Source organism: Salvia splendens, chromosome 8 (assembly GCF_004379255.2).
Source record: "Salvia splendens isolate huo1 chromosome 8, SspV2, whole genome shotgun sequence".
Classification (NCBI taxonomy): domain Eukaryota; kingdom Viridiplantae; phylum Streptophyta; class Magnoliopsida; order Lamiales; family Lamiaceae; genus Salvia; species Salvia splendens.
In genome coordinates, this window is record NC_056039.1 from 28,475,840 (window position 1) to 28,497,472 (window position 21,633).

The window sequence follows — 21,633 nt, forward strand, 5'->3', positions numbered from 1 at the left end:
GTTACTGGAGCATCTTCATTAGAGCCTTCAGATTCTGAGGAGTCAACCATTCCTCCAACCTCAACACCAGCACCAGGTCCAGAACTTTCAGCATTTTCAGATGGCTTTTCTGCTTTCTTGAAGGGCAGCTCAGTCTCAGTGAACACAACATCTCTGCTCACAAGTACCTTCTGCATTCCAGGCTCCAAGCACCAGAGTCTATAGCCTTTTACCCCAGATTGATAGCCCAACATCACACATCTTAAGGCTCTTGCATCTAATTTGGTTTGCTTCATATAGGCATATGCTTTGCACCCAAAAATCTTGAGTTGTGAGTAGTCTCCATAACTTCCATACCATCTCAAGTCCGGAGTATCACTATTAATGCTAGAGGAAGGGCATTTATTTAGCAATTTGACAGCAGTGGACACAGCCTCTGCCCAAAACCTTTTCTCCATACCCGAGGTGAACAACATGCATCTTACCCTCTCCATAATAGTTCTATTAGCCCGCTCCGCTACACCATTCTGCTGGGGATTCAAGGGAACGGTTCTATGTCTCTTAATGCCCCTAGACTGACAAAAGCTCTCAAACTCTTTAGATAGGAACTCCAAGCCGTTGTCAGTCCTTAAGCACTTGACTACACAGCCCTTTTCTTTCTCCACAGTTAGACACCATTCCCTAAACTTGGAGAAAGCCTTTGACTTCTCCTTTAGTATGTAAACCCACATCTTTCTAGAGTAGTCATCTATCACTGTCATGTAATATCTCCCCCCCCAACAGATAATACAGGAGAAGGCTCCCACAAGTCGCTATGCACATAGTCAAGTGGGGCAGTCGAGGTGTGTTTACCTTTCTGATATGGAAGCTTCTTGGCTTTGCCCAGGATGCATTCTTCACATGGCTTGCTTGATCTTTCTTCAGATCCTTGAATCACATCCCTTTTCATCAGTTCTTTAATGCTCCCATCAGCTGGATGCCCAAGCCTTAAATGCCAAAGCTCCACAGACCCTGAATTGGCTGTATTTGCCTGAGCAGCAGCTCTGATAGCAGATCCACATAGATAGTACAAGCTACCATTCCTTTTGCCTCTAAACAACAAACTTCCATTTCTCCTGACCTCCATTACCCCATCAACAGAACCAAAAGAGCAACCCTTCTTTTCAAGGGACCCCAAAGATATCAGATTACATTTTACTTCAGGTATGTATCTGACATCACTCAAGATCATAGTGGAGTTATCCTCAAGCTTGAATCGAACACTCCCAATTCCTTTAACCTGACACACTTGGTTGTTGCCCAACACCACAGTCCCTTGTGCCTCTGAAATCTCATCAAATAACTCAACACTAGGACACATGTGAAAACTACATCCGGAATCAAGAATCCATGATCCTACTCCCGGCCATTCCATCACATTCAAGGCATGAGTGGTCTCTTGCTCCTCAACACAATCAGAGCTGGGCTTGGGGTTGTCACCTTCTTGGGCTTGCTTCCGCTTCCAAGCGAAGCAATCTTTCTTGAGATGCCCCGGCTTTTTGCACCAATGGCAAGAGCGTGTCTCTTTCTGGCCGCTCCCACCAAACTTGGGGGCTTCCTTGTCCTTCTTGAATCCCCTTTTTCCCTTGAACTTTTTAATAGTCAAGCTCTCGGGGACAACTTCGGTTCCTTGGTCCCCATATCTCTGCAATTCCTTTGATCTGAGGGCCGACTGAACCTACAGCAGAGTCACAGTCCCCTCCCTTCCAAACAGAATCGCATCCCGCATCTGATCGTATGCTTTAGGCAGGGCATTCAATAGGAGTATGGCCTTATCCTTTTCCCCGATGGTGACGTCGATGTTCTCAAGATCATCGATTGCCTTTCCAAAATCTTCCAATTGCTCCAAAATATTCTTCTCTTCACTAAAACGGTATGAATACAGTCGCTGCTTCATAAAAAGTCGATTGGCAAGCGATTTTGTCATGTACAACTCCTCGCACTTCTCAAGAATTCCGATCGCCGTAGTCTCCTTTGAAACTTCTCGCAAGACTTTGTCTCACAGAGATAACACTACCACGCTATGCGCTTTAGCAAGAACCTCCGCTCGCTTCTGTTTTGATCTCTCGTCGAGAACTACCTCCGGATCGTCTTTGTTGAGTGCATCCGCCAACCCTTGCTGGATTAGCAACGCCTTGATCTTCATCCTCCACAAACCGAAATCATTTCTTCCGGTAAATTTTTCTGCTTCTAATCGCGAAGCCATTGAAATCGATTTTAGGGCTCGATCGATTCACCACTGGAGCTCTCCTCCTCAACGCCTCTCCGCCTTCCCACAGACGGCGCCACTTGTTGAAGTTTGATCGGAGATAGCACCGGAGATTAAGATCTTGTGCGTGATTGAAAAAGTATTGAAGTCTTGAAGAAGAATTTTATTGATTGAAAAATGAGCAACTCACTCGAACAAACTCAGCTTTTGCCTCTTTTTAACTACTGTTACAAAAACTAACGGCTATTAACAAAAAACTAATCCTATGGCTAGGATTCAATCTTCTTCATCTCACAAATCGGACGGCTGCTGAGACTTCAACTTAGTTGAGCTGGTTGCAGCTTCCTTTTCTTCTAACTCCTTCATCAATTGCAACTAAGCAATTAACTACTTACAAAATCTCCTTTACACAATATATTTTGATTGTTTATTTTTTCAAAAATTGAGTATACAAATAGACAAGAATGTGGTAGTATGTTTGAGTGAGTTGAAAGCAGCTTCTCCATTAGACTTGGCATCAATCAACCTTGAAAATGAGTGACCTCTCCTCCATTGAAATAAATCGCTATTCATTAGTATTATTAAATTGATTGGTCACATACTATTTAATACAACCACTATTATATTGTATTAATAACTATTATATTGTATTAATAATAATATTCATTAGAAATTTTGGAAAAATCTGAGTCACCGCATCCATCCTTTCCTCTCCTATATTTCCTTACACGAGAGATGATAGCTCTCTCTCGAGAGCTGCCGGCGGAGCTAGCAGATAGAGAGCGAGCGCGAGATAGAGACGAGAGAGAGAGAGAGCGCGAGAGAGAGGACGAGAGAAGCGAGAAGAGCGAGGAGAGAGCGAGAGAGAGAGAGAGCGAGAGAGCGGAGCTATAGCGCGAGAGCGGCGGCGCCTCGCGAGAGCTAGAGAGAAGAGAGAGAGCGCGCAGATAGAGGCGAGCTGCGCGCTCGAGAGAGCGCTGAGCGCTCATCTAGCTTCGTAGCAGCTCTATAATCTTCTCTCTCGCTCTCTGCTCTTCTCTCTCTCTCTCTCTCTCTCTCTCTCTCTCTCTCTCTCTCTCTTCTATAATATATATATATATAGAGGTATCCTATCATATAAAAAAACCAATACTATTTCGCACACGACACACACATATAGACATCACCAAACCGAACCGGCCCGGCTGAACCGGCCCGGAACCGTCACCGGCGGTTCCGAACCGGAACCGGAACCGTCGGCGGCGGTTCCGAACCGTGACCGGAACCGGCGGTTCCGACGGGCCGGTTCAGGTTCATGAAATTTGCGAACCGTAACCGGCGGTTCCGAACCGCCGGTTTTCACCGGAACCGGCGGTTCCGAACCGGCGGTTCACCGGTTCCGACACCTTTTCAGGCTACCACCGGCCTAGACGTAGCCTTTTCAGAAACCGGGTCAGAAACCGCCGGTTTTTGTCAGAAAACCGTTGACGAAACCGGCGGTTTCTGACCAAAAACCGGCGGTTCAACGAGTAAACCGGCGGGTTCCGGCGGTTATAAACCGGCGGTTCCGCCGGATTTCAAAAATTTGAAATTTTTTCTTTTTTTTTTTCTTTTTTTAATCACATTTTTCCCCTATAAATAACCCCCTCATCTTCATTTTCTACTTACCCCATTCTTGTGTTGATAAGAATTTCTCTCTCAATCTCAATTTCTCTATTTTCCATCCTCTTTCTCTCAAGTTGTTTACGTTATTTGCGCTCATAATTTACTCACGTTGTTCTTGTTTACGTTAATATCACATAAACACTACTCTCTATTCTCTACTTCCAATTTCCATAATATCATGTCTTCATCTCGTCGTGGTGGTGATCGGGGCAAGGGAATTGCCCAAGATCAAAGTGACTCTCGTCGTCGTCGTGCCCCTTCTAGAGCACAAGTTGCGGAGGAGGTGGGAAGGCGAGCCGCTCTTCGATTACAAGTAAGTTCTAAACTTCTAAATTAAATGTTTTACTATGTTAATATGTTATAATAAGTTTTAATATGTTAGTAGTTTTTTAATATGTTTTATTATGTTATATGATATAAGTTTTAATATGTTAGTAAGTTTTAATATGTTTTAATATGTTATATGATAAGTCTTTAATTTGAGAGCACCATTTGGTATACTTGCTCGGAAAAAGATTATGTGCGGACTACCGCCTTTTCTTATATCCTTGTGCAAGATGGCCTATTGTGGAATGCCTCAGCGTCGTCCTTCCTTTGATTTATATGTTATAAGTTTTAATATGTTTTAGTAAGTTTTAATATGTTAATATGTTTTAATATGTTTTAATATGTTTTAGTAAGTTTTATATGTTTTAATATGTTTTAGTAAGTTTTAATATGTTTTAATATGTTATATGATAAGTCTTTAATTTGAGAGCACCATTTGGTATACTTGCTCGGAAAAAGATTATGTGCGGACTACCGCCTTTTCTTATATCCTTGTGCAAGATGGCCTATTGTGGAATGCCTCAGCGTGGTCCTTCCTTTGATTTATATGTTATAAGTTTTAATATGTTTTAGTAAGTTTTAATATGTTAATATGTTTTAATATGTTTTAGTAAGTTTTAATATGTTTTAGTAAGCTTTATATGTTTTAATATGTTTTAGTAAGTTTTAATATGTTTTAATATGTTATATGATATGTTTTAATGTGTATAATTCTCGTAGGAGGAAGAAGATCGAAATGCGGCCTTGTTACTTGCCACCCTCGGCGACGAAGAGCCACATTCGGATTCGCGTTTCGAATACGATGTGAATCTATCATCGGACGAAGGCGACGATGGATCGCATCAATTCCCACCTTCTAGCGCCGGCCAAGTTGGCGAAAATGACGAGGAGGCCGAAGCTCCTCCTCCTTCCGGGAGACAAAAGAAGAAGATGCCTCCAAAGTTGAAATCCGACATCTTCACCAAACATTACAAGAAGGTCCCGGTGGTAATTTCTAATCCTGATGATTCGACCACTACCGTGGAGACAGGCGAGTTCAAAGCTTATTGCAACTATTGCGATAAAGTCTATCCATTTGTAATCGGTGGGGGATATGGTACTCTCACACGCCATTTGAAGGCAAAACACCCCGTGGAATTTGGGCATTCTAGATCCCAAACCCAAATCAACTTCCCCGCCGGCTCATCGTCTCAAACAGGTACGCCACTATTTAAATACGATCCCAAAAATACTACCGATACCATGGTAAGATGGGCGGCAATGAAACATTTGCCGTTCAATTTTTTTAATGACAGAAAATATGAAATGACTATGCAACAAGCTTTTAATGTTGCTGCAAAAAGAATTCCCCCCTCTACTGCTCAAAGATCTAACAACCGGCAGTATTTTGAAAAAAAAATGGAAATTGCAAAGAGTCTATCCACCTTGGGGCACAAAGTTAATATTTGCTCCGATGTGTGGACGGATTCTTTCCAACGAAATTCTTACATGGGTATTTCTTGTCATTTTATAGACAATAGTTGGTCTTTAAATAAACGTTTGATTGGTTTTAGACAATTTCCTTCCCCACACACCGCACAAGCAATTGCTTCTTTAATTATTCAAGTTTTGAATGAGTATGAGTTATGCAACAAGATATTTTCGGTTGGTTTTGATAACGCAACCGCCAACACCGCAAGTATATCCGATTTAATTGCGGCTTGCTCCCCGGTGATAAGTGGTAAGTATTTTCATCAACGATGTATTTGTCATATTTTAAACTTATGTGTACAAGATGCTTTGTCTTTATGGCAAAGACATATTCAACCTATTACTACAGCTGTATCCTTGATCCACTGGAAGCCTCAAATTGGCAAGGCGTGGAAGAAGTATTGCCACTCGAAGAAAATAAGGTACACAAAGTTTACTTTAGACGTTTCTACTAGATGGAACTCTACATATGACATGTTGCAATCTACAATGGAGCATATAGACTATTTAGTTGATTTTTATAGAACTTACCCTGTTGATGATTTATATCTAACATCTTCTTGTTGGGAACAAAGCCTGAGTTTATTTAAATTATTCAAAAATTTTCGAAGTGCAACTATGGAGTTATCGGGTGTGTATTATTGCACATCCGTTCGTGTTTTAGAACATTGCATGATCATATCACTTGGTTTTAAAACTGCAATGAAAAATTCCGCAAACAATCTTGAGCTTATGTGTGTTTTATATTACATGGTTGAAAAATGGCTCAAGTATTTCAATGAGATCCCAACAGTTTTTTTGCTTGCCAAAGTTTTGGATCCAAAGTGGAAACTAGTTGGTACTTTCAAAATTTTAGAATTTTATTACAACAGTTTAGCTTCTATTGATCTTGAACCACTCCGAGCTTTGCAAACTGACGACGACGACAACTACATAAACCTTGCCCAAACATTCCAAATAAACCTCCCCCACCTCCCAAGCCTCCAAAGAAATTTTGAGTTCGACTTGCGGTCTCTCTTTCACGATTACGAAGTCAAGTACAACACTACCCACCAAGTTCGACCTAGACCCCCCCGTCAAACACAGAACTTTGGCTTCTTCCAAGTTGATGACCCCGACACCCAATCCCAATTGGCGGACCTATACGCCTTCAGCAGCGGAGGAAGGACGGCACATTCGGTAAGTGAGTTAGATTTATATTTAGACTCACACTTTTCATTCAATGAGGAAGAAGGAGGTCCCGTTCCCCAACAAATCGACGTCCTAGATTGGTGGTCTTCACACGAGAAAGATTTTCCCATCCTTGCATCAATGGCCAAGGAGATCTTTTCGGTTCCGGCTTCCACTGTCGCCGTCGAGTCCGCCTTTAGTGTTGGAGGCAACGTCTTGGACGACCGAAGAAGTAGGCTCACCGGACAAAACATGGAAGCCACCATGTTACTTGATGATTGGTGCTCCGCCGAAATTAGAGACCAAGAACCGGATTGGGACAAACTAGTAGTACAACCCGACCAAGACTACTTCCCCGACGAAGAAGAGTAGGCGCCAATACTTCCGATCAAGCCAAATAGGTAAGCAAGGTAAGAGAACTACGTGGACTTTGATTCCAAAATGCAATTGAGCATTGAGGATACGTAGGCATCTCAACTTATATTTCAACTTAAATTTTAAATTTAAGTTTAAATTTAAGTTGAGCTCAAGTCCTTTTCCTTTATTTCTTTTTTCTCCCCTTTATTTCGAATATGTAATTTTGTAAATTGTAATGAAGACTTTAAGTCTTTTGTAATTTATAATTTTGAAGTTGTAATTTCTAATTTTTATGTTGTAATTTGTAAATTTTAACTTGTAATTTGTAATTTTAAAGTTGTAATTTGTATCAATAAAATTACATTTGTACATCGCTTCATTCTAATGTTATTTACGCAAGTTTTTTTACATTTTAAACTTGAATTACAATTTACAAAATGCAAAAAAAAAAAAAAAAAAAATCAAAACGAACCGGCCGAACCGGCCCGGAACCGGCCAATCATCGGCGGTTCCACGGTTCACTTGAACCGGCGGTTCCACGGTTCACGAACCGGAACCGCCACACCTTGGCCGGGCCGGTTCAGGTTCATCAATTTATTGAACCGGAACCGGCGGTTCCGAACCGTGAACCGCCGGTTCCGGAACCGTGGTGACGTCTACACACATATATGGATTTACCGATTTTGGATGTGAAAATCGATCTTTACGGCCCACACTTACCTTGGTTTTCTCTCTCTTTATCACATAACAGAATAAATAAATATAAATAAATACTATATGTATGTATAATTATTCATTCCATTGCAATTCCAACAAGCAGAGAATTTTGGTAAACAAGAAAAAGAAAAACAGAAGAAAAGAAGAGGGCCTTCAGCCCTCTGCTTCCCTACCTATGCCTCCTCTCAGATCTTGAATTCAATCCGTTTTTCTTCTCCGCCTTTGATTCTTCGGTAAACACACGCCCATATCATCTAACTTATCGATCTTTCTTGCTCATTCCAAGTCAAAGTTTGATTCTTTATTATTCTTTTTCAGGGGGTTTTGGATTGCGGCTGCTCCTGATTTTCGATCTGTTGAAGATCAGATGGACTCCTGTTGAGCACAGCAGATTGCCCGTTTCTCATCTAAGTAGGTTTCTCGTGAATTTTGTTGCTCTAAGGTATTCTTTTTTTCTCTACTCATCCGCATTACTGCGTTTCACAATGATTGTATTTCTTTGCTGCAATGCCTGATTCTGTTTATCGAATTTGATTGTTGTATCAACTGCTTACTGATCTAGATTCACTTGCTAGTGGATCTCTCTTTTGTTATTCTTTTCCATTGGTGATTAACTGATTATGCATATGTCTATGGATGGAGTGATGCTGTTGATATGATTAGAATTGCTTACTGCTAGCTGACTGTTTGACTGGAAATCAGGTGTTTGCTATTCCTATAATGGAAATGGAGCCTGGGAAGTTGTTCATTGGTGGGATTTCGTGGGACACCAGTGAGGAGCGTTTGAAAGAGTATTTTCAAACTTTTGGTGAAGTGGTCGAAGCTGTGATCATGAAGGATCGCACCACTGGCCGTGCCCGTGGTTTTGGTTTCATTGTTTTTGCTAATGCTTCTGTCGCTGAGAAAGTTGTCAAGGAGAGGCACGTCATAGACGGAAGAACTGTAAGTTGTGTATCCTCATTTACTGCTGCATTGCTTTGCTGTTTATTTTAGTCCATTCAATGTCATTGCATAAGATGGCCAACTTGTCGGTGATGTTTTTCGATTTTCATAAATTTGACATGTGTATACCAATGGCAACACACAATGCCGTTCAGTTTGATAAAATAAATAGAGGAGTGAAGATAATAGAAGGAAAATTCTTCCTGTTTGTGTGATGTGCAGTGTTTGGTTAGTGTTTCTTTGGATGTACATGTATTATTGCATTTAATTGTTGTACGCTGGCTCATGTTCCATGATACTGAAGATTCTTAAATGATCTTCTGATACTAATATTTTAGTAGTCGTGATGGCATGGAACGATGTATGTATATAGTGAGAACACCTTTCGAAAAGATGGACCATTTCTCAAAATAAATGATGTAGACTGTTTAGGAAATAAGTAAAGACTAGGAATCAAGAAACAAGATTTTGATGCATTTCCCTCTACTAGGCTGTGCTAGCAGGTTTTTATTTGTACGAACATCAACATACTGTTGCTTAAACATATGATGTTGCTAAAACATGACGAAAATAGATAAGTTATGAGAATTTTTTTATATTGAAAAGTGCCCTGGTACCATGTTCTTTGAAGTGCTTACATAAGAAAACTAGGCTATGTCAGTAGGTTTCCGGTTTACTTGTACATGAATTAATCCTTGCCAACTTTTCATCTATATATGTGAAAATGCATTTTATTTCTATCATTGCTTTGTTCTCAAAAGAATTAGGGATTATCTTCCTCGAGTTGAATGCAAATTCGGCAGAAGATAATATTTTTTGTTATTGTTCATTCCTCAGGTGGAGGCAAAGAAGGCTGTTCCTAGGGATGATCATCAAAACTTCAGCAGAAACAATGGCAGCATCCATGGAAGCATCCAGGGCAGTATCCAGGGATCCCCTGGTCCTGTTCGTACAAAAAAGATCTTTGTGGGGGGATTAGCATCCTCAGTCACAGAGAGTGACTTCAAGAGGTACTTTGATCAATTTGGAACAATTACAGATGTGGTCGTGATGTATGACCACAATACTCAAAGGCCAAGAGGTTTTGGGTTTATCACTTATGATTTGGAGGAAGCAGTGGATAAAGTCCTTTTCAAAACTTTTCATGAACTTAATGGAAAGATGGTCGAGGTTAAGCGTGCTGTTCCAAAGGAGTTATCTCCTGGACCAACTCGAAACCAGTCGAGTGGCTATAACTACGGGCTGAGCAGAGTGAACAGTTTCCTTAATACCTACAGTCCAGGACATAATGTTAGCTCACCAAGTGGTTACGGAATGAGAATGGAAGGTCGATTCAGTCCTGTTGCTGTAGGTTGGAGTGGATATCCTTCCCCCTACAACACGGCTAATTTCAATGTGGGTTTGAATTCAGACACTGGATTCAGTTTAAACAGTGGGGCAATTGCTGATTCTGCCTTTGGCTATGGACGTGGGATGAACTCTTTTTATAGTGGAAATACAGATCGTTTTGGTAGTCCCATTCGTTATGATGGGGGTGTTATTGGAAATGGGCCTATGTTGAATACCAATGCTCGAAACTTATGGGGCATCGGGAATCCCAACTATGGTTCAAACTCGATGTCAAATTCATTTGTTGGCTCGGGAACTGGAAATGCTGGTTTAGTTGGTGGTCTTGGAAGTATTGGGGAAATTTGGGGCACCACTCCTAATATACCCCAAGCTGGAGGAAATGCTTCCTTAAACTCTGAAAATTTCGGCTATGGCATCCGGGATATGAACTTTGGTGGTAGAGCTGGTTATGGAAGAAACAATGGTAGTGTTGCTGGCACAACATCTTCATATTCTGCCCCAAACAACATTCGTGATGGAGGTTTGGCAAACTTGTACGAGAGAGAGTCCTTTTATGGGGATCATGCTTGGCAACCATCCTCTCCTCCGCATGATGGTTCCGTACCTTTTGGTTATGAGCTTGGTGGGACTGCAGATGCAGCACCAAACAGTTCTGTTGGTTACGTTGGAGGTTATAGCGTTAATGCTAGGTCTAATAGAGGTAACAATTCAGACTTATTCATCTCTATACTCTCATTTGCTTATATATATTGTTTTCTTCGTACATACATAACGTGTTTGTTTAAAGCAGGGATTGCAGCCTAGAACATATTACGGTATGGATACATAAAGATTGTAGAGGCCATATAATACAAGTGGAAGAAAAGGAGAGAGGATCATGGAGAAAATACTTGTTCTAGACAAGTCAAGAAGAAGATTTTATGTAAGGTTTGAAGTCGAGTTTTCGAATATAGGGTTTTTGGTTTTTGGTAATTTGTTTGAGATGCGCAAAGGAGTTGCAGGATATACTCAAGAAAGAGAGAGTATAGTATGATTGAGATGAGAAGCCTTCATTCTTTTGCCTAGACTTTTTTTTTCTATCATTTTTGTGCTGTAAGCCCCTCTGAAACAACACTTTGATTCGCTTGGCTAAGCCATCCCACTTCACTAATATAACGTCTTCTTCCCTGACGTCGCATCCTCTTTCGTTCTTCCCTTATTCTGCTCTGTGTATGTACTTTGTTTTCCTGTTCTCATATGAGATAAACATATATGTTTGTTTGCATATTAAGTTATATGCAGAGATTACGGTAGAAACTTTATTAACTAAAGAAAGGAACTCAGTGTATCTACACAGGGAGACATACTCTGTGGAAATTGATGAAGAATACAATATTTATTGGAATCATATTCTAACCAAATATAATATGGAAAAAACACTAAGAATCATTTTCAGAACATCCTTTGTTTTGTCCTGACATGTCCTTCCTTTGTTATCTCGTTCTGTAAACTTTATTCTGCTATGCTTTCGACATCTTTATTAGTAGTATTTCTTTTGTTTTCTTCTTCAAACTGATAATTTTTTACTTTCCAATATTCTCTGTTTCCACAAACTTTTACCCATAAGATTTAGTGCAAGGAGTGGAACTGTCCCAATAATTTATACAAAATAAGTAATCCAACAATGGGATGTATGTTGGTCATAACTTATAGTTGAATGTGCTTTTTCTTTTTTTTATATACTATATAAAAGTGAGCTATGAATATTTGATCCCAAATTATATGAAATCTTCTAATTAAAATTGAAAATAATAAACGTATAGTATTAAATTTACTGATAGAAACTACAAACTTTGTAAGTTTAAGTTTATATCAAGATTAACCAATATGATCCAGCACAAGTGAGTCTAAAACCACTAACTAAATTAGAATTAATTGACTATAACTATAAATCCACCAATAATGAATCTTGATATTTCCCATAATCTTCTATCAATGTCAAAATAATAGTATTTCGAAACTTTTCACAAATTCAAGTTATTAGGTGAATTTTATTTTTTAATAATTTAAATAACCCAAACGATGATGTTTCTATTATTGGAATTTTCAGTGCGCAGTACATTTTGATTTTATCGGAATTAAAATTTGTGGGAAATTTCAGAATAGGTGTTTATAGAGGTAACTATTATAAATATAAAAAAATAGAAATTCACGAACGAGTGGTGAATTTTAGCCAATGGCCTAATAATTAATAAGTACTATGCTATAAATTTGACAAAGCCACAGGTAATCAAGTAATATCATTAAACTATTTTAGAATGTACACTATTTAAATTCCTGTATGTTTAAACAAACGATTAGTACTACATATTTTCCCCAACAAATTATTTAAATTTTAAGACAGAAATTTATTTAACGGGTCGGTTTGAATTTTCGATATTTTGGATTTATGAAATTAATTACTCCTAAGGACTTTATTATCATATCTTGGACTTAAAAAGTGATAACACTCGCAAAAACAGAAGGCAAAAAATTTGCTCAATGTTCACTAAAATAATTTTCTAATTATGTATAGTTCAAAATTTTTCCTGTTGAAAGAGTTTGTTGTAATTTATACCACTCAATTGTGACAAAACAATTTTGTTTTTGATAATATACTAGCCGAACAAAGCGATTTAGTATAATAAAGTCCGTTTTTCCTTTTCCTCCCAAACATATATGAAAAAATTATACGATTCGTTCTTTTTGTCGGTTGTGCTATTATTTTATAAATTTTTACTAGCAGAAAAATCTACTATTACTAGTAATGGTATTACGTCTTCAAACAAACAAATCCCACCGTAGTCTAAGAGCATCAGCAATGGCGGACGTCCAAGCGGAATTCCCACAGGCGTGCGGGAATTCCGTGGCGGACGTCCGCCATTGTGCGTCCCTTCCACGGATACGGAATTCCGCGAAGGAATTCGCAGTTCCGAGGCGTTCCGCGGAATTCCGCGGGGAATTTCGTGCGGACGTCCACCATTGCGTTGACGCCCTCGGAATTCCGCGGGTTCCGCGGGGAATTCCGTGCGGACGTCCACCATTGCGTTGACGCCCGTGGAATTCCGCGCGAAATTCCCGTTTAATGCATTAAATATTTTTTTTTTCGGTTCCTATATATACATCTCGTTGAACTTTATTTCATTCGCACCACTTGTATTAACAAGTCTCTCTCTAAATTTCTTTTATATATCCGTAATGGCCGGTAGTGGTAGTGGTAGTGATAGTGGTGGTAGTGAACACATGATACGGATGATACACGCATGTGTGCGGGAGGCCGCGGAGAGGGAGGAACAAGCGGCCTCGGCGTCGGCGGTGCCTCGACCGATCCATCGTCGCACTATAGTGCCCCGGGATCACCTCGTTGCCCACAGGCGGTTGTACGAGGATTACTTTGCGCCGGAGCCACGGTTTGGGGAGAACCTATTCCGGCGACGGTTTAGGATGCATCGGCCGCTCTTTATGCGTATCGTGGGCGCTTTGGAGCGTCGATACGGGTATTTTAGGGTGCGGAAGGATGCGGCTGGTAAACCCGGCCACACGCCGATTCAGATGTGCACTGCCGCAATTAGGCAGTTGGCATACGGAGGTTCGGCCGACATGTTCGACGAGTACCTCCACATCGGCGAGACGACTGCGCGCGATTGCCTGAAGTATTTTTGTCGGGGCGTTAGAGAGATATTCGGGGATAGGTATCTTCGGAAGCCTATCCCCGAAGATTGTCAGGCTCTGCTGGATATGCACGGGAATCGGCACGGGTTTCCATGGATGTTAGGCAGCATAGATTGTATGCACTGGGAATGGAATAACTACCCTGCTGCCTGGAAAGGGATGTACACTACTGGTTTCAAGGCCAAGAATCCCACGATGATCCTTGAAGCGGTAGCTGACTATCGGCTGGGGATTTGGCATGCCTATTTTGGAGTAGCCGGGTCGAACAACGACATCAAAGTACTCTAGTTGTCACTCCTTTTCAACGACCAGTGCGTGGGCGTTGGTCCGGCCGTCAACTTCGTCGCCAACGGCAACCAGCACAACATGGGCTATTATTTGGCGGATGGGATATACCCTATGTGGCCCGTCTTTGTGAAGACGATCAGGTGCCCAGCAGATGAAAAGAAGAGATAATCGTTAATACAAGTGGTGCTCCATTGTTCTTCGCAAGAAAGGTATTTTTAGAGAGAGATAATCGTTAATACAAGTGGTGCGAGTGAAATGAAGTTCAACGGGACGTATTTATAGAAATTTTTAAAAAAAACATTTAATGCAATAAACGAGAATTCCGCGCGGACGTCCATGGGAGTCAACGCAATGGCGGCGTCCGCGCGGCGTCGCGAAACTGCGGTGTCCTCGGCAGAATTTCATATCTGTGCATACCATGCACAATAGCGGACGTCCGCCGTGGAATTTCGACACGCCGGTTGGAATTTCATCGGAACGGGCGCCATTGCTAATGCTCTAAAAGCAACCCTTTTACTTAATCACAATAAATTGCCTGAAATGGTAAAACCCCACCACTAAATTTATTGCACTGCGCGCCTTCACACCCCCCAAAAAAGAAATACACTGAAATTGATATTGAAAATGAAACGAGGCAAATAATTGTGCAGTCATGTGACTGTACAAATATTATTCACTCAAATATAATTATGCACATCTATATCAATAATATTATCTGATATGCAAAAGATAAGTGCTTAGTGTGAAGGAGTAGAAAAGCAATAAGATAAATACTTGATAGAAAATTTTTCTGACACTTTTCAAGCCATTTACAGATTATGGTAGAAAAATAGATTTTTTTCCCCTCAATAGTATTGAAGAAAAATGGAGTATATAAAAAATGAGAGTGCCAAATCATGATGAACAGCAACCACCTTTTTTAGCTATTGCTTCTGTTTCCTGCTGCTTTTCATCTTCAGCCTGTAAAACCACTGTTTTCCCATCTCCCATCCAATCCGGATCTTTCTCTTTGAGTTCTTGAGATTGCATAACTTTCCTACTTAAAATATAGTAAATCTCGTTCACCACCTTCTGGAACGCAGCATTAACGTTGGATGAATCCAGAGCCGATGTTTCAATGAAGAACATGCCCTGTGCTTCTGCCAGGGCTTTGCCCTCCGCGGTTGTCACCTCCCGACCCTCTTTTAGATCACACTTATTGCCCACCAATATCGTTACCACATTCATGTCGGAGTGAGCTGTTTAAAATGTAAGAAGCAAGTATAAGTTGTGGACGAGCAACTATGGAAAAAGATAATAAATCGTAGCTTTATCATTCTAATGAGGCACACTTTAATGCATCAGCCCTAACTAAATCCTAATTGTGTTTAATAAACCCTAACTGGGGATTGGTGAATGAATCATAGCTACTGAGAATGTATATAATTTTTTTCCATCTAATAATAGTGATATGCATCCATGTATGAGGAATGACAAATCCATAAAAAAATTTAAATGCAGCATTAAAACATCAAGTTTCTTACTTTGAAGTTCGTTAAGCCACCTGCCAACGCTATCAAATGTGAGGCGTCTGCTGATGTCATAAACAAGAAGTGCTCCGACTGCGCCTCTGTAATACGCAGATGTCACAGCCCTAAACCGCTCCTGGCCAGCTGTGTCCCATATCTGTGCCTTCACTTCTTTATTATTAATTTCCATCTTTTGGGTCTGAAATTCTACCCCAATAGTAGACTTAGAATTAGCGTGAAACTCATCTCGAGCAAATCTTGCGAGCAAGTTAGATTTACCAACCGCCGCATCACCAATCAGAACAATCTTGAAAAGGTAATCCTCTGTCTGCTGCTGTGTTTGTGGTTGTTCCTCGTCTGGATTCGCCATCATTACACCGTCTATTCACAGCCAAAGAACATATCTTGCTATTGCATATATATCAGCAAAACAAGGGTCCTTATAAATGCCACACTACAACTTCAAACTAGGCAGGTGAGAATACTGTGACAATGGTCAGGTATAATGATGATGAAGCAGCACTCCAGAACCAAAGGAAGGAGCCTGCAATTTATATGTGCACGTGAAAGATGAAGACGAACCACCGGCCACCCTTCAATAGCAGCTCTACCACTAGCCACTATTGCAGAAAAATCATATATCTCTGTTTAATCTTTTAGGAACAACTGAATGTTAAGGCACCTGCATCACGAAGCAAACATTAGAAACATAAAATACCACAGTTTACAGTCATTACTTGAAAAAAGATCTTGAAATTCTTACAAACACTTGTCTATTTATTTATTTATTTATTTATTGTTATTATTAATACAGCTATTTTTTTTGATATGATTCATGTTTCATATGCTTCTTCAAAAATGTCAAATGCCGATTTTTTATGATAGATTCCTCTTCCTTGAACACAAACCAGCAGTTAAAATGTAGTAGTATAGAATTAGAAAAATAAGTTTTTCTAATCCTTGGAAATGTATTACCAAAAAAGGGATTTGAAATTCACTTAGTAGAAGAAACACACACAGCGCTTCTTTAAAGATGCAAAATATTTCTCTCCTTCATGCTGATTTTGCCCTACTGCATCCCTACTCTTCCTTTGATACCAAACCCATGGAAAGTATTGTAACTCACTAGTGACCAGAAAATTAATCTATGCTGCATGGTATTGGCTGATAAGAAACAAAAGACGCATGAAAGAAACGAGTAAGTATCAAAACCCATGAGTGCAAGTCAGTTTCTAATGAAACTCCACTGGTAGACATACACCTAATTGACAAACTGATTAGTCATATGCATTAAAAATGAAATGGAACAGTACATGTTTTCAGTTTGACTCAAACATAAAATTTTGAATTAATGCAGATTTTCGAAGAATTTTATCTTAGTTATGGACTAGAAGGAAAAGGGTGGTTCTGTTATAGCACTGAAATTGTACTTTTCTTAATTGATATGAACAGATAATATACCAATTTGCAAAAAGCTTATTTTTGGCACATGACATGCAGTGCTGTGCAATGGAAGCAGAAGCACACAGTGAAAAGGAGGAAAGCAGATGCAAAGGAATCGAACAGGCACAGTCAACAAATAGAAGGGTAAAAGACCTTTACTGCCAAAAATCTTAAAGCCAGAAATGAACGTTTGAAGCTACAAATTGTATCCTAAATAAAATAAAGGCAATCATAGTGAACTTTCAAATTGAGAGAAAAGGAGAGAAAGGAATTCAAATAGAGCAATCGCATTTCAGCGCTTTCGCATCAGAATATAAATCAATTTTTTTGCCCCCCGAAAAGAGATGGTATGCATCGACATCACCACATTTCAAGGCATCGTATCAAAAACGAGAAAAAGAGATGGATTGAAATGATAAGAAAATTGAATGCTGTTGAAAATTGAAGATTGAAACATACCCCGCTCTTCAAACAACCAATGCAGCACATTCCCCTCAATGATAGATCATATCCTGCAATTTCTTGTGGTCAAATCAGAACCATTCGAAATGCAGAGAGATCAAAGGAAGATAAAATGTATATATTGCAGAGATATTAGAGGGGGAAGAGGATCAAACAATTTTAACGGTTGTGGGTTTAGAAAAGCGTAGGGTTAGGTTTGAAGATTTGGGTTGAGAGAAGCTAATTAAAATGGTTTGATTCCACAGATGGAAGGCATAAATGGCGGAATCAAGTAAAACGGGTTACCATATTGCTAGAGAGATTCTTGACTGCACAAAATTAGCAACCCGAATTAATTATAAATGATATTCAAACAATTCTATTTCCCTATCCACTAAATAATCTGATTTTACCATTTTTTACTTTTTCGATTTTGACTGTATACATGTACTTCGTTTAATCATATTAGTAAGCAAAACACATCTTTTTACTCATTATATTTAAATTGTTTATTTCAATAGCTTTTTATACAATTTTTATCATTTTAGTAAGTTTTTGTACTTTAATATTAGATATATTCCAATCCTTATTTGACGGAACCGTTAACTTTTCCGTTATAAAATAAAACATTATATATTAATTATTTGAATATATTTCACCTAATATCCTAGTTGGAAAATATGAACATAACATAAATAAATAAAAAATATAAAAACAAAAAAACTAAACAATTCCAAATCGTTAAAAAAATTTGTTGTTTAATTAAGTATTCTCTTATTAAGTGTTTTCTTATTATACTTAAAAAATAGTACTCGTATTATTTAAGTATACTAATTATTTAATCCTAAATTCAAGATCTAAAAAGAAAATGCAACTAATATGAGACGGAGGGAGTATATAATAATGAAGGGGTGGGGGTGTTATGTTTTTGAAGTCTACTATGCAAGATTTAGACTTATTCACTTTTAAACATTAAATGTTTATAAAACATTAAATGTAAACAAACACAATGCGATAAAATTATTTCGTTTAAACAAAATGAGTACATAGTTTGTTGTTATATAAGCAACCATTCGACTCGAAAACTTGCTTTTACGATATACCAAATCTTGAGATAGGGGCATCCTGAGGGCGTACCTTGTTGTGCCCCTCGACTATTTTCCTCAATGATTTTTGGTGGTTGGTGGGGATTGGGGATTAGATCTTCACTATAATCATACAGACTTCAAAGACCTTCATGGTTTTTTCTCTGGTGTGTGAAATTCAAACCACATGCGTGAGATGTTTGCTTCGTCGAAAAATTGGGTGGTTTTCGTGATCATAGAAAAACACACAAGTCACACAACAAGATGGAGAGTGTATTGATTTTAAAATGAGTAAATGCCAAAATTGGTCATGAACATATGTCATTTTACGATTTTAGTCCTAAACATTATTTTTTGAATTTTCGCATCTCAAATATTTCAACTCGGATCACAATCGGTCCAAAACTAACTTCTCCGTCAAATTTTAACGATCAATGTTATTAATCTTGATTTTGACCAAATTAAGCCGTTAAGTATGATTACTAACTCCCTAATTATATCAGTAATTATTTTAAAATTGAAATTATTTAAAAATATAAAATAAATAAATATTAAAAAAGAAAATGAATGGAAATGCCCCATTAAGCTACCTAAAATGAAATAGACGAGATCTGGAATGTAGAGGATCGCGGCAGGGAATCCGCGGGAGAGGCGGTTGTTGCTGACGTCTAATTCGGTGAGCGACGCGAGGGATCTGACGACGGCAGCACGCCGCCACTGAAGCGATTGGTGTTGAGGCGGCACGCCGCTCTCTTTGAAGTTCAAAGCCCTCCGCCGACGTTCATCGTTTTTCTTCAAAGCCGTTCTCCGATTTTCAGACGAACTTCCTCAACGTGTAGGAGTTATTCGTTTAAATTAGAGTTGATAGTAAGTAGTATTACCACAATTTCTATCCAAATCTCCTTGAATTTCTGTTTCGCATAATTTTGACTCTTCGATCATTTTTTTTTGGATTTCATAAATTATGATTTCATTCTATATGTTGAGTTCAGATTTTGATTTGATTTGATTTTGTCTTATTCTCTTGGCCAACCTTATGTTTTGGATGCATTCAATTCATATGAGAGAATGTGTATATGAGGTCTAAAATCAATTTTTTAATATTTTTTTTTTGTTTTGTATTTTAAATGATTTCAATTTAAAAATAATTAGTGATATAATTAGGGAGTTAGTAATCATACTTAACGGCTTAATTTGGTCAAAATCAAGGTTAATAGCGTTGACCGTTAAAATTTGACGGAAAGGTTAGTTTTTGACCGATTGTGATCCGAGTTGAAATGTTTGATATGCGAAAATTCAAAAGATAATATCTATGACCAAAATCGTAAAATAGCATATATTCAGGACTAATTTTGGCCTTTACTCTTTTAAAATTTTATTTCTTGATATAGATGTTTATTTGTTTATTAATGTACAGCCATTATATTTGTTGCGGTGTTACTCTTAATTATCAAGTTCGATATTCTCAAACCTATAAAGTTGACAAAATTCTAACCTCACATAATTGGCTTAAAATACTTACTATTATTAAATTATCTATAAAAAGATAAATCTATAAATATAATGTCAATGCATACTTAATATATATGGATGGCATAAAAATTAAAACTTAGAACAATGAAAAATAGATTTAAAATACTGCATGCTTCTAGTATATTAAAGCAGCTTTATACGAGTAATCATTTTCAGATAAAGTTTTTTGCTATTTTCAAACTTTTGAAAATGAATAAAATAAGAAAACAAGAAGCATCGACATTTCAAAAGGTGAGGAAAAACAACCGGAAATGTTAGTTTCCAGACTCCAAGTTGCATTTTTTAAAGAGGCTTTAGAGCCCAAATATTCATTTGGCCCATAAACTAGTTTGTCGTGTGGCCCATTCACTTTACTTTATGGACCACACAAATTTTATCCCAACAACAAAGTGGAAAGATATTTATGAGTAAAATACCTTTTGAAAAATACACTAGTACTCCCTCCGTCTCATATTACTTGCACTGTTGCTTTTCGTCTCGTCACAAACTCCTTACACTATTTATAGTGTAAGTTATAATTAATGCATTTAATTAATATGCTAGATTAAGTTAAAAGCTCATTTATTAAGTGATGTCTCATTACACTTAAAATTCTAATTTAATTACATTAAAAAATCAATCCAAAATTTAAGGCCTAAAATGGAAAGTGTGAGTAACATGGAACGGGGAGTATGTATCTACCGAGAAAAGCTCATCTCGATTATGAGTATATCAGTTTTAAAGAGTGAACTTTACATGAAAAATGGGATTTACATCTTTTAGATTCTTCAAATAGAAATATTCTGGTTTCAGATAGCTGAACGAGAAAATATCACATATAAAATAAAATAATTCTGATGACCATTTTGTTCTTAAGCATTGAAAAATGTATAAATCCTTTTCTCACATTATTCTTTTATGATCCAATAACTGTTCTTGTGACTATACATGTCTTATTTCCCCAAAGATTCCATTGATTGTCTTATTTCTTTTCTCTTAAAATACACACTCCTTCCAGTATCACATTTATCATGTTTAATAATATCTATTACAAAAATAAATCATTTTAATAATAGTAGTGGATTGTAATTTATATTTATTTAGAAATATAAATTTTAAGCAAATTTTATTATATAACTCTGGAAATTATCAGTCATATAATGCTATAACGTGTATAGTCAATTGAAGACTATAGTTTGATTTGTATTTATAGTTATGACTTACGGTCCTAAATTTGGAATTTTAATTCCAGTTTAACTATGCATCCCTGACTATTTGTATTGTATAGATGTGAAGTTGAATTTAGTTTCTTTTCCTAAGTTTTATTTATATGATCAATCATATCTTAAAACTTTATTTCTAAAGCCAGAATAATATTGAATCTTTAGTACCATTGGATCCTGGATAGGGGTGGGTCGATACGAGATATCGTATCGAAAACGTTGTATCGTATATCGTATCG

The 21,633-nt window shown here is 38.1% G+C and overlaps 2 protein-coding genes across 5 annotated transcripts; one reads left to right on the forward strand and one right to left on the reverse strand.

Moving 5' to 3' along the window:
• The first annotated feature begins 8,006 nt into the window (after positions 1-8,006).
• LOC121743512 (heterogeneous nuclear ribonucleoprotein 1-like) lies at positions 8,007-11,374 on the forward strand. The gene is made up of 5 exons (XM_042136824.1): positions 8,007-8,145; positions 8,231-8,354; positions 8,615-8,854; positions 9,692-10,904; positions 10,995-11,374. Exons 3-5 carry the CDS (start codon positions 8,633-8,635, stop codon positions 11,006-11,008), a joined length of 1,449 nt encoding a protein of 482 aa, XP_041992758.1. The 5' UTR covers positions 8,007-8,145; positions 8,231-8,354; positions 8,615-8,632; the 3' UTR covers positions 11,009-11,374.
• Positions 11,375-14,933: 3,559 nt separating this feature from the next.
• LOC121743395 (ras-related protein RABA5a-like) lies at positions 14,934-18,738 on the reverse strand. Of its 4 annotated transcripts, XM_042136688.1 has the most exons (4): positions 18,712-18,738; positions 17,593-17,645; positions 15,706-16,372; positions 14,934-15,420 (listed from the first exon to the last, which is right to left on the reverse strand). In XM_042136688.1, exons 3-4 carry the CDS (start codon positions 16,061-16,063, stop codon positions 15,077-15,079), a joined length of 702 nt encoding a protein of 233 aa, XP_041992622.1. In that variant the 5' UTR covers positions 16,064-16,372; positions 17,593-17,645; positions 18,712-18,738; the 3' UTR covers positions 14,934-15,076. The 4 variants fall into 4 exon arrangements, with proteins under 4 accessions (XP_041992622.1, XP_041992621.1, XP_041992623.1 ...); XM_042136687.1 differs by lacking the exon at positions 18,712-18,738 and having other exon boundaries at positions 17,593-17,842; XM_042136689.1 differs by lacking the exons at positions 17,593-17,645; positions 18,712-18,738 and adding an exon at positions 17,152-17,174 and having other exon boundaries at positions 15,706-16,854.
• Positions 18,739-21,633: the final 2,895 nt, after the last annotated feature.